At 37.6% G+C, this 18214-nt stretch overlaps 1 protein-coding gene across 3 annotated transcripts in view; it reads left to right on the forward strand.

Moving 5' to 3' along the window:
* The window catches only part of LOC133650704 (HMG box transcription factor BBX), a 44793-nt gene extending 27463 nt beyond the window's left edge, over nucleotides 1-17330 (forward strand). For 2 of the 3 annotated variants that reach the window (XM_062048267.1, XM_062048266.1), the window contains exons 7-13: nucleotides 2857-3634; nucleotides 3723-3855; nucleotides 7771-7916; nucleotides 8111-8179; nucleotides 8440-8634; nucleotides 15855-16026; nucleotides 16630-17330. In XM_062048267.1, coding sequence (XP_061904251.1) covers nucleotides 2857-3634; nucleotides 3723-3855; nucleotides 7771-7916; nucleotides 8111-8179; nucleotides 8440-8634; nucleotides 15855-16026; nucleotides 16630-16708 — 1572 coding nt within the window. In that variant the 3' untranslated portion in view covers nucleotides 16709-17330. The remainder of the gene's footprint in view (nucleotides 1-2856; nucleotides 3635-3722; nucleotides 3856-7770; nucleotides 7917-8110; nucleotides 8180-8439; nucleotides 8635-15854; nucleotides 16027-16629) is intronic. The other variant, XM_062048268.1, reaches the window with a different exon arrangement.
* The last annotated feature ends 884 nt before the right edge of the window (nucleotides 17331-18214 follow it).

Here is an 18214-nt window from a genome sequence, read left to right on the forward strand (position 1 = left end):
GTATATACATCTCCTTTACGAGGCGAACAGGACCGCAACAACAAAGTCTCGCTAAAAAACAGCTTACAGTGGTAGAATCATTTACAGCAGGTATGTATGATGATCAGTGTTCTGATATAACGTGGCATGATACTTTTGATGTGGTTTCATGTAAACATGACAGCGTCAGAAGCACAGCACGTTCAATGCAGGAAATACAATTTTACTAATGAAAGCAACAACCAGAACAAAACAAGAAAATTAACATGTTAAAAAAAGTAGAAAGAGGCAACACCACACACATCAGACAAGAAATACACGCACACATACACTACTACTATCTACGAGTAAATGAATCAATGATTGAAGTGACAAGCTTCAGCTTGCAATCCAAACAATACCCCCTTTGTGGACCAAAAGATGTGACAACCGTGGAAGCACATTCAATCTCTTTAATAACCAGAACTAACACAATCCAGTGAAAACATTCAACAGAGCTGCTGTAACTACCGACATCCTGCCACTGCTTAGCTAACAAACACAACTGAGTAAATGCTGCTCTGTCTGGGTGCTGACGTCATCACTTGGCAACAGGCACCGCCTTTTAAAGGCACACATGCACACTCGGTTCTAATGTGAAACGTCTTGTCAACTGCACAAGCCACATATTTGAAGATGTTCTTTTAAGTAACACAATTACTTTCCCTAGTAATTAATTACATTCATAAGAGAGTAATTCCTTCAGTAAATCAATTACTTTTTTTTATAAAGTAACAAGAAACTATGATTAAATACTTTTTAAAAGTAATTTTCCAAACACTGATGATGATACCATGTATGATGAGAAAGAAACACAGTGGAGAACACTCACTAAAGCACATCACCAAGATGTGTGAATGAAAAGGTTTACGTTTATCCACTTGATTTACTGAAACTATAGTCTTCTATATGTTTTACTTGATTATTTATTTGCATACAATGTATAATACGTTTTATTTACAGAAGTATTTTATTCAAAGCTGAAGTTTTAGGTTTTCACTTTATTAATCTCTATATTGGAGATCATTTATTTGCATGCAGTGTACAATGCAAAATTTTTGTTCACGGAAGTATTTTATTCAAGACAGAAGTATTGCTTCCCAAATGAAGCTCTTTATTTAGTTAATACATCATAAAAAGCACAATTTATATCTGGTCTAAAAAGAACAACAATATTCAAATTAGAATTTTGCTAAGAGGAAAATGCAGTGTCATTTCAAACTACTCGTTTTTTATCCAAAAAAACCAACTTGTTTGGAATTATGTCTGTCATTAGTATTCAATGTTTTTTAAATTTTTTTATTCAAAGTAGGGGAAATAATCGTAAATCCAATTTTTTTAGAAAAAATCAGAAATTTTATTTTTAGACCATATTGCCCAGGCCTACTTTGGACTCGACTTGAAAGTATCATCAAAGACTTGCAATTGGATTTGGACTTTTACATCACTGACTCGGAACTTGACTCAGATTGTGTTATTACAACTTCATAAGACTTGAGAAATTAGGTGGTTCAGCAAATGTGTCCTGGGCCATAATATACCAATTTTTTTATGAAGACAAACTTGATACAACTATGAAAATCTTCCCCATGTGACAAGTTTGCAGTGCACCATAATCTTCAGGTCATGTCCAAGCAACTGAAAAACAATGTCAAAGATAGCCAACAGTAATGTGCGCGTACTTCTTGTCTCTAAAGTGCATTTTCTCAAGCCAGAAATTCCTTTGCAATTACATTTGACATTAACCGTATACAAGCTGTTGAAAACAGACGAGGAATTGACTACACAATAATTTGTCTAAATTTACTGTACCACAAAATTAGAACACAACACACAAAACAAAGGTAAGTAAAACACACACCAATTACTGCTGTGGTGGGAATAATAAACAATAACTAACAATCAACACATCATAAATCAAAACTTTATACTGTACAATTTGCGATGCAAAGGACAATGGGAAACCAAAACACCCCAGATACGTTAGTGAACGTGCTTGAGCAGCCTGTCATCACGTGTCTATGTGGCGGCCATCTTAGTCAGGGAAACGATCAAATTGAATGCAATGCATGTATAATGAAAATAAATCACAACTTGCTCATTTTTCAAACAATGTTCATGTGGTTTACGTTATTAATGCAAAAAATATTTTAATTTAAGTTCTATTCTTACCGATGAAACTAGGGATGTCCGATAATATCGGACTGCCGATATTATCGGCCAATAAATGCTTTAAAATGTAATATCGGAAATTATCGGTAACTGTTTCAAAAAGTAAAATGTATGACTTTTTAAAACGCCGCTGTGTACACGGACATAGGAAGAAGTATAGAGTGCCAATAAACCTTGAAGGCACTGCCTTTGCGTTCCAGTCCAGTCACACAATATCTACGACTTTTGACACATTTACACGTGAATGCAACGCATAATTGTTCAACAGCCATACAGGTCACACTGAGGGTGACCGTATAAACAACTTTAACACTGTTACAAATATGCGCCACACTGTGAACCCACACCAAACAAGAATGACAAACACATTTCGGGGGAACATCCCTACCGTAACACAACAGAACAAATACCCAGAACCCCTTGCAGAACTAACTCTTCCGGACGCTGCAATATTCGACCTGTCTCGTACCTATTCGAAACTGGACTTGATCTGTCTTATCTTTAGACTTGACTTGACTTGGGGATTAAAGACTTCAGACTTATTTGAGACTTGCAATACATAGTCCCACTTTTGCTAGTAAAACATGAACTTATTATTTAAGATACATTAAAAATACATCTAAATTGCTAGGGGTTTATATAATTGTTTGACTTGTTTCTGTTAAGATGTGTTTAGCATCTGAAGCTGGGAAGATGGACACAGTGGTATCTCAGCCAGGAAAAAGATCGCCTGCAGACTCTTTCCGAGAAACTACAGAAATGCTTTGGGTAAAAGAGGAGAAATTGGACACTGTTGGGTGCCTTGTCTCCTCAAACACAATATCAACTTCCCTCTCTACTACTATGACTAAGAACATTTCCTCCGAACTTCATAGCCAAAATCAATCTGTCGAAAAGAGCAGGATAAAAGAGGAGGTCCTGTTGAATGACAATGACGAAAACATACTTTTCGCCCAAAAAGTCCTCATAAACCAGAGCGATGCACAGTCAAATATTGAAAATGTCTCTTGTAAAATTGAGACGGGGACTAAAGATGTATGGAAGGATTCAGAGGCATTCAAGTCAAAAATCCAGAATGTTTCCAGTGGTGAAAAGTCATGTTGCCCTAAAAAGAAGAGCAAACCCAGGACTAAGACTTCAATCAAAGACCAAGAGGAGCTGGATGATAAAAGTATTTACATGACTCCTGAGGCAGAAATAGAAGAAACAAGTACAGAAAGGACAGAATTTCAGGGCAGCATGGAAAAATGCCAAGAGGTCTCTTTCAGTAGTTTATCTGTGGGGTTTAAAGAAGACGACGATAGAACTGAGGGTTCCGTTGAAGCAGAGTCCAACACAGAGATCCGTGGTGCAAGGAAATCTGAGAGGACCTGTAAAGGTGCCCTGTACAAGACCCTTGTTTCTGAAGGAATGCTGACATCGCTGAGAGCCAATCTTGACCGTGGTAATTTTTTTGTTGTAAGGAATTCATATCCAATGTGTTTACAATTTCTTGTTGAACAATATCAGTGATATGCTTGCTTTATCCCTAGGTAAAAGAGGTGCATTTCGTGCTTCTGAACAAGAAGCAAACTGGGGTGATGATAGCTGGACAGTTCCCCAATTAGCACCTAATAACACCAAGAGACTGAAAAAGGCAAAATCCAAAGATGACTCTTCTCAGGGGTGAGTCCAATCATCCAATTCATAGTGATATGAGTAACATATACACGTCTACACAATTTTTAATCTACTTATTTTTCTTCTTAATCTTATTCCATCAGTTTTTTGTCTGTGGTTTTTCATTTCCATCTGAAAATCACAACATCTCATTCACTACACATATCAATATCAATTTTACATTTTAAAACAGTCACCTTAGTTGGCAGCTAAAGGTTCTTGAGCAGCTAAGGGGGTCCTTCAGGCAGTACACATCAATGTAATGAATTAGTAAGTGAAAATATATGTAAGCCCAAGAACAAGTTTTTTCTTTATCTAAGCCACGATACCTGTTCTGTTAACACGTGCAGCGCTTGCATGCACGCACACACACACACACACACACACACACACACACACACACACACACACACACACACACACACACACACACACACACACACACACACACACACACACACACAGCAGCTAAGCCTGAACAACAACTGTTATTAACAACCCCATCGGACCGTGATGACACTACAATATGACATCTAAACAATAAAACTTTGAATGTTAAGATTATGTAAAAGTTTGACTCCTACCTTGTTTACTTTCCTGACAACTTTCTTAACATTTTGCAGAAACATCAAAGTCAGCTAAAATGCGCCAAACATGGGGAAGTGTGGAAAGAGTGATTTGGATATTACCCATCATGCTTTGTAGTGACATTAGATGGGTGTAATGTTGAATTGGGTATGGTGCTTAGACATTTTTGTGCTCAAGGTTCAGAAATTTTGTGACATTGTGTGGCACATGTCTGTTGACTTAATGTGTTGGTTTTAAATGATTTGCACCAGGGGTAGAAAAGGTTGTTTGGACATATAGATATATGCCATGCTTTTACAATACAGAATACAGTCGGAGCAGGTAGAACTGTAAGGGGGAACTCAAAAGAGGAAGTAATCATATCACGTATTCGATTAGGACACACCAGACTGAACAAACATTGCCTCTTATGAGTAAATATTCATCAGGATTATCTGACAGCAGCAATGAGATAGTCAGTGAAACATTCATTGTGGGATATACAGTAGAGAAATGAGAAAACTAAGAGAGGAAGTAAGAAGACATGGACTGAAGGTGTTTACTCTTAAAAGTGTACTAAGCAGCTACCAGAAAATTTCTAGAAGAGACATCTTTATGGAATATAATTTAGTATGGGAAGGTATATATGTATGTATGTGAGGGAGGGGAAAAAGAGGCAACTCTGGTTCACACTCCAATACAGCAGGCAGCGGTAATGCACCTTTAATGATGAGTGCCCCGCCATAAAACAAGAAGAGGAATATTTGTTATATATTGTACACAGTCATTGAATGAAATTACTTGGCCTGAAGATGTGGATATTTCTGCAGTTAATTAACTTTAATTATATTAAAACAGTATCTGGAGGTGTCCCGCAGGCCAAATTGAGAATGCTGGCTGTAGTTTGGAAACCCATGCACTACTAGTTAACTTCCCAAAAACTAAGGTGATTTTAAGGGTTCCTTTGTCAGATCATATGGTCAATAGCTCTCACCATGAATAAATCATAAAATTTACAGTTGATACATGTGATCATATTGGCTTATCTCCCATATGGATGATCTGTATTGGAATTGACAGCATAAAACCCTAATAAGAACACCCCTAGATGCCACTGTTGAAAAGGAGCCTGTTGAGGTATGTAAACTATGCAAATTAGGGTCTGTCCCCAAAGTAATGTTTTCAAGTGGAAACGGTAAAGCTATGTATCGTTTCAGCCTATTATCCACATGTAAAACTCTTATTCTGAAACAAGAGTTTTTGTGAACGGGTTCTTGTGTGAAAATGTGAGAACGCCGCCTTGTCGTTTTCGTGTGAACAAGGAAGCCACCAGTAGTACTCGAGAATGATGACATCCCGCCCTGTCGCCACCCCGTCGAGGTCAGGCGATCACAAAATAGAGAGGAGGCATGCAACAGGTGTCAACAACAACAACAATGATAAACAAAAAAGATGTGATTGCAATGTTGTTACTACAATTTAGCACAATTGCAACAAAACCATGTCATCATCTACCAGCTGGACATTCAGTAGAGACGCATACACAATAATATTAATACACGTCATATTATTTTAAATACTACCATGATGTCAAGCTGGGGCCACCAGAAGAACGAGTGCTTTGTAAACACTTCGGGTTTGAACGGTTTCTTCAAGTGAATCATTTTAGTACATTGTTTGATTTCTTTGCTTAATACACTCCATAATTTAGCCGTTAACAAAGAACATCCATAGATTAGCCGCACCTTGGTATAAGCCGCGGGGTTCAAAGCTGGGGAAAAAAATTGCGTCTTATATTTTGGAAAATACGGTAGAATGTTTTATCACCTCATTGCAAACACTGTTAGGAAATATGAACGACACACCATCACGAAGATTATGCATCATAACTTAACACATTGAAAGTTACATCATGTTAGCTAGCTCTGATCTAGCATAACAAGTAGCACATCAAGATTTAAGTATGATTAAACATACCAGAGGGCAGCACGGTGGCAGAGGGGTTAGTGCGTCTGCCTCACAATACGAAGGTGCTGAGTAGTCTGGGGTCCAATCCCGGGCTCGGGATCTTTCTGTGTGGAGTTTGCATGTTCTCCCCGTGACTGCGTGGGTTCCCTCCGGGTACTCCGGCTTCCTCCCACCTCCAAAGACATGCACCTGGGGATAGGTTGATTGGCAACACTAAATGGTCCCTAGTGTGTATGTGAATGTGAGTGTGAATGTGAATGTGAATTGTCTGTCTATCTGTGTTGGCCCTGCGATGAGGTGGCGACTTGTCCAGGGTGTACCCCGCCTTCCGCCCGATTGTAGCTGAGATAGGCTCCAGCGCCCCCCGCGACCCCGAAGAGAATAAGCGGTAGAAAATGGATGGATGGATAAACATACCAGAATCAAATCTCTGCTTTAATTGCCTACTCCAAGAGTCAAACTAAAACTGGTATGAGCACATTCGAGGGGAGCTGTAGAATGAGGCAAGTTTTAGTGGATGAAGAATCTTCATCTGTCATATCACTGCTACATTGATTGATAGCCGGTGGCGGTGATTGCCTGCTACTGATCCATCCCCAAGTTTCCGATGCTCAGAATCCCCAACATGTCTGTACTTGTTCCAGACTTTCATTAACTTGTTTGTAAACTGACATGGACTTAAGTGATTTAACTATTGACACGAGGAGGAAGTCCGGTGCTCTGTCTGTGTCTGCTGACAGCGCCAGCTGTGGCGAGGCATTGTATTACATAATATTCACCCAGTGATCATTCTTGATAAGACACCGTGCGAACGCTTTTATTTATTCAACCTGATGCAAAACGAAACTTAAACGTTACTGTAGGAACAGGCCCTTAAAAAATACTTTTATTTACAGCAGCACCGCTGCAATGTACAAGCACTTAAAAAGTCATCAAGTGCGAGTTGACAGGATGGCAGAGGAAGTAAAATGGGTCTTTAAATAATTTTATTTTGTATCTCATGCAGCAACATGCATGAGATACGTGAGTGGTTTAAATACATCCCCTATGCCCCAACAATTGCCACTATACCTCAACATTCATCTTTTAGGCCCAAACATTGTCCAGTTAAAAGTCTGTTTTGTCATACCAAAAAGGGATACTGACTAAGCCATTGATAAACTAGGATCGAACTGGCAAAGTTCCAATCTACTTAATTTTTGCTTATTGTTACATTAATTTTATAATCCAATTGTTGTAATATACTGCAGTCAGAAAAATAAAAAATAAAACATGTATCTGACTCTGCTTAATGAAACTCTGTTAAAAAAATGTCCAGCTGCTCATTGCTGTGTTTCCCCATTGGTTATATGGTCATTAATGTAAACTCTGATCTCACCTTATCAGACAACTTGAAGAAGAATTTGAAAAGAAGTTTAACAGCCTGCCGCAGTATAACCCAAACACATTTGATAAGAAGGGGTTTGTTGTCACAAAGAGGAAGAAGATTGATTGCTCTTCTACCCAGGAGGAAACTTCCAAACCAGGCAAAGGTGAGGAAATGTTTTGAAGATTTTGCTAGTGTTCTCCCAACTCATCCATTGCTCAATTTATAAATGCATATTCTCCACCTTTGTGTTGTTTAGAAGCAGTCTTGTTTTTATTTTGTTATCAGTGACATTTTGTCCATAACATCGCATTTCCATGTTCTTGTTTTGTTTGTTTTCGTTTGGTTGTTCTCTATTAGGACCATCACAGAAAAAGACTTCATTCCACAAGATTATTAGGAAGCACAAACACTCAAAGAAGAAACCAGGTGTAGTAGAAAAATGTAACCTAGAATATTGATGTTGGTATCCCTGTTTAAACATAAAAACATCAAGCAATTGACTTGATTCCAACAGGTTAATTTGTTGCATACTGTCAAATTGTTAGTGTACACAACAATTCCATAATTGTTAACTATCAGTAGTGACCTTGCACCTTGTTCAGAGGATTGAAACACAGTTATTCATTATGAATTACTGCATTTGTGTAGCGGTCAAATGGAAGGTTCTAATGAGCCCCTTTTTACAGCAGTTGGACAGAAGGATTCCACTACATTGATTTCCGTTTCGAAAGACAAATCTTTTGCGGCCAATGCCATGTGCCCAGATGTGCAGGGCACCACAGGTGTGGACATGCTTGTTGGTAGCCAAAAGAGGAAGGCAAGGAAGACTAAGATCACACACTTGCTGCGCATGACAAAAAGCAGTGTATCTCTGTTTGAGGGTAAGTGTTATGGTAATTACTGTTTTAAATCTTCCATCATCTCACCTGCCTTACTGCATGTTCCTAATTGTCTAAGGAGCTTAGACCACACAAGGTTGTATGCGAACTCCACAGAGATGCTCCAAAATAGAACTCTGAATCTTCAGATAGTGAGGCCGACTTGCTAACCACGAGGGCAGCGTGCGGCCGTAGTATTAGTAGGGATGCGACGATTATAGATTTTGGCTGTACGATTATAATCACGTTTTCAAGATTGCCTCGATTATTATGCATTGAATAATTTCCCAACAAAATTTATACTGTCGGAAATATCAAAATTCATCCAAAATCAAATTCCCCCAATCCAAATAATAACATAACAGTGCGAAATAATGAATACATTTATTAATTAATTGTACCATTAAAGTAATACTAATACACTCAAGTGTTATTGTCATCTGCTGTCATCCAAGCCTGTTTATTCATTTTGGATAATCTATTTCGAATTGGGACAAGCGGTAGAAAAATGGATACATGGCTATTTCATGCTATTTTAATAATAACTGGTCCACACATAATTAGATCCCATGACATATTTTTGTCATGTTAGTGTTTTACATTTGCTATATTAACTTATAATGACTATTGTTTATTCAACACAAACCGGAAGAAGCAATCTCTAACGTTAAATTGTCATTGAATGAACCCTTTGACAGGAGTCCCTGTTGCTGTTTTTTAACCTGAACTGACTCAATGCTAAACTACTGATTGTAATTGACAATATTTATATTTTCTTTACCAACATAATTCTTCATGAAGTAACTTGCCACTGACCTAATTTACTCGGTTATTATGTCTTACCTTCCATTACCTCCCTGCTTGGCACTCAGCATCAAGGGTTGGAATTGGGGGTTAAATCACCAAAAATGATTCCCGGGCGTGGCCACCGGTGCTGCTCACTGCTCCCCTCAACTCCCAGGGGGTGAGGGTCATGGGTCAAATGCAGAGGATAATCTCACCACACCTAGTGTGACAATCATTGCTACTTTTTTTTTTTAACTTTGATGTGTAAAGCTACACTAAATTAAACGTGTAGACTTTTTCTCCACAACTTTCTTTTGGCAAGCTTTACAAATGGGTGAGCCGTCGCCTTCAATTACTTCCTTGTCATTTTTTAAGTACCGTGGAACTTTTATTTATGAACCCATAAGTCATAGTAGTAATAGTTTAAAACAAGCCATTTTTAACCCAGTCAAAATATTTTGACTGGCTTCCAGAGATTCTACTGCATGTCATACAAGTGGTAAAACAGTTGCTCACTAGTGCACTACAATGGGACCTTTGACCTTGCTGCACACCCTGGCAATAATATTTGGAAGATTTGGAGTTTCAGGCAGACACATTCACAAACACTTAAAGCCATCGTGGTTTGCACTGCCTCACTGTTGGCTGATCCAGGTTGAAATCTGTTGTGGAACATCTTTGTAGAGTTTGCATGTTCTGTAAGCTTATTTGTGGGTTGGCAATACTATGGAGAGAAATTGGGGTCATTTAATGCAAAAGATTTGCAAACAAAACTTTTTTTTTTTAACCAAAGTATTTGTTTTGTTTACAAATCCAAAAAATATTTTAATGAAACAATATGTTTCAGTTTACATTTCTTAAAGTTTTGATGGTGTCTTCTTTTTTAGTTGTAAATCCTTTTTTTTAAATGACGAATCCTGTTTTGTTTGCTAATCGACTTTCAATCTTGTCGACGGGACCTTCTTTAAACAATATGTTACTTCCACACTAATGAGATTTGAGGCCTGTAATATGAAGCAGGATTTCTCTTTATCCAGAATAAATGTGATGATTTAAATCAGGATATGCAGTGCTAGATCCCGGTTATCCTAAGGCAGGATACATCACCGCAGTAATTTATGCGTTGGAGTTAACGTGTACCTGAAAACAAGGTTAGAGTCAATAAAAGTACCGCCCACTGACCAATAATAGATCAGACCCAATAAAAGCTTCGCCCACTGGTTGTCTCTGAAAAGGACCTTACCGTTCATTGACAGTTTGTGCACATCAGCGCAAATAGTCATACAGCAAGAATTAAAAACAAGGATTTGCTAGGATTGGGCGAATCATTTTGATTTCCACCATGATTTTCATGAGAAAAGTTGAAGACTGTTTGAGGGATTGTCTCATGTTTCTCATCTCGGGTCGTCGTATGTTTACAATGACACATGATGAACAGCCCATAAAATGACAATTGTTTGCTTTTTTTAAATTTTTATTTTTGTATTTAACATATCCATCATCTATTCCGTTGTTCCTGTCAATAATGCTGTACCATTAAAAATTACACATTTATTAATGCTCAGGAGGCTATACACTATTGGGTGCCGAATGTAAAAGTTCAGTCTCACTTTTCTCGCAGATATATTTCTCACATTTAGCTCACTTTTTTCACTTTTAACTCTTCTTACATTTAACACACTTTTCTCACACTTAACACACGTTTCTCACTTTTAGCTCATATCTTAAATTTAATGAGCGTAAAATGTTAAATCTAAATGTTTATTCTAAATATAAATCTTAAATCTAAATGTTAAACCTAAATGTAAAGCTAAATGGCAAATCTAAATCTTAAATGATATCTTAAACCTAAATGTGACTGTTAAATGTTAAATCTAAATGTTGAATTTATATCTTAAATCTAAATGTGAGCGCTAAATCTTAAATCCAAACCTAAATGTTAAACTTAAGTATAAATGTTGAATCTGAATATTAAATCTAAATCTTCATTGTAAATCTTCAATCTAAATGTGAGCGCTAAATGTTAAATCTAAACCCAAATGTTACATTTTAATTTTAAATCAAAATTTTAAATGTAATTGTGAGCTCTAAATCTCACAATGAATATTCATAGAATATCAATATTCCATCAATCTTAGCCGCAAAACCTCGCCCACATCTCTGCCTCTCAGTGCACGACACTCCTACATCTTTCGTACTGCAGAAGAAATAAACATGAGAGATCGTTAATGACAAATTAATGCCAATGAAGTTTAAACATTTTTTGCATAAAGACAAGACGCTTAAACATCTAATCGCTTCACTTCAGTGTTTGACAATGATTGGAATTGATTGTTACACCGAGGCAGTCTACATGAACACACCTATTTCTATTTGTATGTGCCATTCATCATTTCGCTGCTCTGTTACTTCATGATTGTGTCAGATCTGAACATTACATTGCTGTAAACAACGCGATCATGTTGTGAAATTGTGACGCCAGCTGATGGCTAGCTTTGGATTGGTTCTAAAGAATATGTCTTAATTGTGAGATTTACATTCAACATTTATATTTACATTTAACATTTAGGTTTAGATGTAACATTTCGATTTAACATTTCGATTTACATTTAGATTTAGATTTAACATTTCGATTTAACATTCCATTTAATGTTTTGATTTAAAAATTAGATTTACCATTTAGATTTAAGATTTAGTTTTAGATATTAGATTTTAGATTCAAATTCAGATTCAACATTTAGATACAATATTTAGAGCAGTGGTTCTTACCTTTTTGGAGGTACCGAACCCAACCAGTTTCATATGCGCATTCACCGAACCCTTCTTTAGTTAAAAATTTTAAAAAATTCAAATTCAAGGCAAAGTTATATGTTTTTTTACTGGTGCACAAAATGAACCGTGCATGAACATCACCTTGTTTAAAGAACAAAACCAACACAGTGCATGAACTCACAATAAATTACACACCTGCAAATCAGTGTGACTTCTGCTGTTGCCTTTGAGAGACCAGTTCAGATATGCGTGGCTTCACCTTGGCAAGTGCCACTCTCATGTCATTTTAAATGATAAATGATAAAATAAAATAATGTATTTATTTTCATAGCAAAGTCTGTTCCTTTTTCTTCGTTTTCCACCCAGACATACAATACTAGTACACAGCTCATGAAAAACAATATTTTGTGTTATTGTCATTGTAAATGGGCCAAAACACTTATATTAGAAAATAATCTTATTGGAATGACAGCTGTCATTTGATTATAATAATACAACATTTAATTTGTTATTTAGTCAGGTTTGGGACAGGTGTGCTGCTGGTGTGGCCACAGTGCATGTGCGTGTCTGACGTCGCTCACATGTGCTCCACTGAATGCTCAAGGAGTTTTTGCGTTTGCTCACGCATATTGAAAATTAGAGGGAACATTGTTTGAGGGTATCCATGATACGCCGATAGGGAGACGTTTTTATTTACACAATGAGTCGGGTGTGTATTGACCTCCGCGGCGGAAGCTTCGCCGAACCCCTGAGGCCGACTCACCGAACGCCTAGGGTTCGATCGAACCCAGGTTAAGAACCACTGATTTAGAGTCAACATTTAACTTAAATATGATGAAAATGAACTAAATGTGAGAAAAGTGAGCTAAATATGAGAAATATATCTGCTAGATAAAGTGTGACTGAACTTTTACATTCGGCACCTCATAATACACTACTGCCTTCTAATGCCTTGGAATTGCAACTGCATGCAAAGCTGCTGCTGTATGTGACACCTTGTTTTTCTGACAGCCTTCACTCCTGCATTCAGAACTTTAAATATGTTTCCAACAGCATATGTTTGCATTTGTCATATTCATTGTAATACATTATTATTTCCAAGTAAGGTAAATTGCTTTGCTGGTCGTCTGCTGCTAACCCCTGCCACTTTTGTGTGAACGCGCTCATGGCAAAACTAAAAAATCCTGACTTGACTTATCAAGTTATTATCCATATTTGTAGTACAGATAATCCCACATATTGAAGGATTGACTTTGTCAAACAAAGAAGAGATACTGGACAACTTCAGTTTGATTCGACATCCATTGTTTGATTTCATTTTGACACACCACCAGGTGACTATAATCTGGCGTGTTGGTCAGCTTTAGGGGCATGTAAAGTTGGGTGTCATTAACATAACAGTGAAAGCTAGCGCCGTATTTGCGTATGATGTCACCAAGCAGCGGCATATAGATGCTGAAGAGTGCAGGGCCAAGAACCGAACCGCACGTTACCTTAACATACTCCGAGATCACATTGTTATGGGAGACTCATTGCATTCTGTCAGTAAGATAGGAGTTAAACCAAGAAAAGGCTAAGTCTGGCATACATTGATACGTGCTAATAGAATGTTATGATCGATGGTATCAAAAGCAGCGCTGAGATCAAGTAGCAGCAACATGGATGACGCATCAGCATCCATAGTTAGCAATAGATCATTAGTCATTTTTGCGAGGGCAGTCTCAGTAGAGTAACTTGCCCTGAAACGAGACTGAAAGTGTTTACAGAGATAGTTAGATGCTAAGTATTCATTTAGCCGCTGTGCAACAATGTTTTCATGTATTTTCGAGATAAAGGGAAGGTGGGACACCGGCCGGTTGTTTACCATGAGGTCAGAATCGAGGTTAGGTTTTTTGAGCAGAGGGTGAATAACCGCTGTTTTGAATGCTAGGAAAACAGTGCCAGAGGAAAGTGATAAGTTAATATTTCGCACTGATGGTCCTAATATTACAAACAGCTTCTTGATAAGTTTCCCCGGAAGTGGGTCAAGTAAACATGTTTGTTTTGTCTCATTTACAAGTCACAAGAGTTCCTCTAATGTTATTTCTTCAAAAAGAGAGATTATTTTGGAGCTCAATATCTGTCGTATATACAGTACATTCGTATCTGTGTTAATAGAACCCAATTGGAGCTGGGATGCGCTATCTTTAATCTTCTTTTCTAATTAGTTAAATTTGTGCAAATTTGTACATTATGCAAAGAATTGCATAATGTCATCAGCCGAGTGGGTGGATCTACTGGGAGGTACTTCCGTGTACAGGAGTACCATAACTTTGGAGGTGGTGACAAGGACTACATCTATCGTATTACCGTTGCGATTCGTGGGTTCATTTATCATTTGTATAAGACCACCGCTATCAATTATAGTCTGGAGCGCCACGCACAGAGGGTCTGACGGGGTATTCATATGGATATTAAAATCCCACATGATAATTATATTATCTGCGTGTGTCACTAGATTAGCAACAAACTCTGAACATTTGCTGATAAAGTCTGAATAGGGCCTAGGGGGGCGATAGATAACAGCGACCCCTTAAGGCAACGGGCAATATATGCACTCGTATAGTTAAGAGGCGATGCCTCGTTAAGTGGAAAAAATTAATCTGGTTTTAGCCAAGTTCCACTGAGACCATTAATGTTAAGATTGTTGTTTCTAATGACCTCATTAACTAATAGCGCTTTGGGAGGCAACGATCTGATGTTTAAAAGCCCATATTATAGGTAGCGGGCTGTTTTGAGGTATTTTTGTTGATGGTATCCGTAGTACTGATATTAATAACGTTAAGTCTATTTCGCGTGCTGCGCCTTGAATTATTTTGATCACACTAGGAATTGATATGGTGGGGAATTTGAGATTATTTGCTTGGTGCTGCAACAGATTTAGGGCTTCATACTTTGCTACCTCAGTAAAATGCATGTTTCTAGCACAGCCACTACAGAACAAACATTGTGTGAGTCATGTATTATTCTACGAGAAATGCTATATGTGCAGAATTTTCCAGCCTGGCGCTGGTTAGTTCTAGCTTAACTGACTCTTCACCCGGGCTAACAGTTGCTATGTGCCTGTGTCCGAGCTTGCACTAGTGTAGTAGGAATCAATGTTTTTAGATTGAGTGATGGCGCTATTTGGTTAGGGTGAAGGCCGTCCCTCCTGAGCAAGCTCGATTTGCCCCAGAAAGAGGGACAATTATCAATAAAGGTTAGTTCTCTACATAAACTAGCCAGCCACTTGTTAAGCGAGACTAATCTGCTATACCTCTCATTATTGCCTCTCTTTTGTTTATTTGCACTATAAGCGGGAAAGGTTGTTTGGCATTTGCTACATACTGTATAAATTTATGTGACACGGTTGTTGCCTAACATTACTCACATTTGCCTACAGAGGAGGTTACGCATGCAGTGGATCATCTTAAATGTTATCTAAAATAATTTTGAGGCGTCCTGTGGGCCAGATTTTAAGGATGGACGCGCCGGCCATAATTTGGACACCCCTGGACTAAAATGTTGCAGGCAGACTGTAAAAAAACATACTGACCCAATGCTATATTAGCATGCTTTAAGTAATTCATTGTCAAGAGTTTTCTGATTTACTTAAATTTTTTTCAATGCCCATGACAAAATTGCAGATCGAAACCAGGTGCAGGAGAAGAAGCCATTACCCCAACTGACTTTATGCCATGAACAAGGATGCTACAATAATTCGAGACCGGCGGAGATGAGCTCTGAAACTCATGAGCTACCGGCCTTCTTCAGTCTAGCTGCACTTGCTGAAGTAGCAGCCATGGAAAACGTTCACAGGTAGAACGCGGCCCCGCCTAGCCTCTATAGAATTGTCACAGCTTAATAAAATTGACTCCTGACATTTTAACATCCCCTTAATATAAATTATTACAATATGAATATGAATTAGTGCTGTCAAATGATTATTGTATTCAGATTAATCATGATTAATCACAGGTTATTACTTATTTGCATAATTAAATTAACTTAGAAAAAAAGGCCCCAATATTTGGACACAAATGCAATTTTACTGTCAGAATGTCATACAAGAAAATTATTTAAATGTTTTACATTACTGCATGTAATTTATCTGCTCGACACTTGCTAACAGTTTAATCAAAAGTCTCATTGGAGTTTATTTTGAAGTGAAATTTGCCAGCAAGCACACAAGTCGGAATCTCCTCACAAATCTTTGCACTGGCGTTCACTGAGTGTATAGCAACCTGCTTTTAGGTAACTGTTAAGGTAAAGGAGCATGTACAGTCAAAATAAATTGCGTGATTAATCTGCCATGATTAATGCGATATTGTTTTGTGACTAATCACACAAGTATTTTGGCAGCCCTCCAGTAAAGTAAATATTCTGCAACTCACCTTCTAATCAGTTTGTGTCCTGTTTCAGAGGCCAGAAGGGCTTGGCTGAGAATCAGAAGAGGGAGCTAGCCCAGACTCCTGTCCTCATCTTTTGTGCCGATCAGTGAAACTTTGCTGCTGTTGAAGAAAGCTACATGGACCATGGCAGCATATTTTTGTATTTGGCGAACCTGCTTTTTAAGGAATTTCATGTATGAATTCCGGTGAGATTTGGTTCTTGGTGTGGAAAGTGATCCTGTACTTTTTCTTGACCAACCTTATTCCTCCTCTCCACTCTCTGTGGTTCCTCAAAGCCTTTGGAAAAGGTAAAATACCTTTCTGAACTCCTTACACCTTTAGATACTCTAACTGGGTCTGTGGAAGAGCAACGCCGTACGATGGTTGCATTCAGATATTGTCAGGGTTTTATTTTTAACGTCGCCTTTATGAAGGTCAGAGGTTGTTTTTTAAAACCGAATGCAAGTAAAAAAGACTTTATGAGTGAAGGTTTTGTTATTTTTTTACCTCACACGAGCTTCTTTAACAGAATGAGATGCTCCCTTCAATGCTACTGTTTTAACCCTCAAAGAATGGTGATGATGGATACACCTACTAGTTTTGTCTTTAGGTACACTAATATATGATGTACTTTAAATATGAAGGAACTTTAGTTGACTATTTGAAATATATGATATGTACATACTGTAAGTCAGAATGCTGTCACGATAAAAAAAAAATTGTACACCTGCACATACTGTGTGCATTTAAATGGCAGTTATTTATTGTTCAAGATGTTGGGGACCCTCCTGTTCTCTGTTTAAATGATTACCTTGCCCCCAACAACATGGCCTACTTACAGTAGAGACAGTAACCTGCTTGTGATGCAGAAAGTGATATTATAGCTTTATTGCTCATATTCACTATATTCCGAAGTGTTTTGCATTGCAGGGTTTGTGTAAACATTTTTGAATAGTGTAATGCATATTTTGTCAATATTCAATATTATTCCACTTTGTGTAGCATTTAGAGAGACAAATCAATTGTGTTTAAATTAGAGTAAGCATCATTGTTGGTTTGTTTATTGTATAAACCTTGCACTAATGTGTTGCTCCAGGTAATCTTAAAAAGGTGATAAAATCCCTTGTCTGAACCAGACAGTGTTTTTATGCCACATCCAGTCTCATATCTGCAACCAGACACAACCTTCCACATTATACACCAGTGGTTAGGTACCACTGGAGTAGAAAGTCGATATTTTGTGTTTTTAGTTGTTTTGTACTTAGACCAGCTGGATCAAAATTCTCATTTGATGCATACATGTCTTGTGTATTCCCAACATCAGATCTAATAGAAAAAGGTATTGAATGTAGGGCTGGGCGATAAAACGATTAAAAAAATATACTGTATATCGCAAAATAATTTTTCCACAATACAACTACAAGACAATTTCGATAGAGCGACAAACTACGGGATTATTCCGATTATAGATGAGTGAGATTGGTCAATACTGATACAGATCACATGCATTAACTGTAAATTTGTCAATTTATATGTGAGTGCTCTTGACAGTTTAACACTATTGAAACATATTCCTTATTCTCTTTTGTTACATACAATTGTTTGAGCAAAACAAA

Source organism: Entelurus aequoreus, linkage group LG05, assembly GCF_033978785.1.
Source record: "Entelurus aequoreus isolate RoL-2023_Sb linkage group LG05, RoL_Eaeq_v1.1, whole genome shotgun sequence".
NCBI classification, from domain to species: domain Eukaryota; kingdom Metazoa; phylum Chordata; class Actinopteri; order Syngnathiformes; family Syngnathidae; genus Entelurus; species Entelurus aequoreus.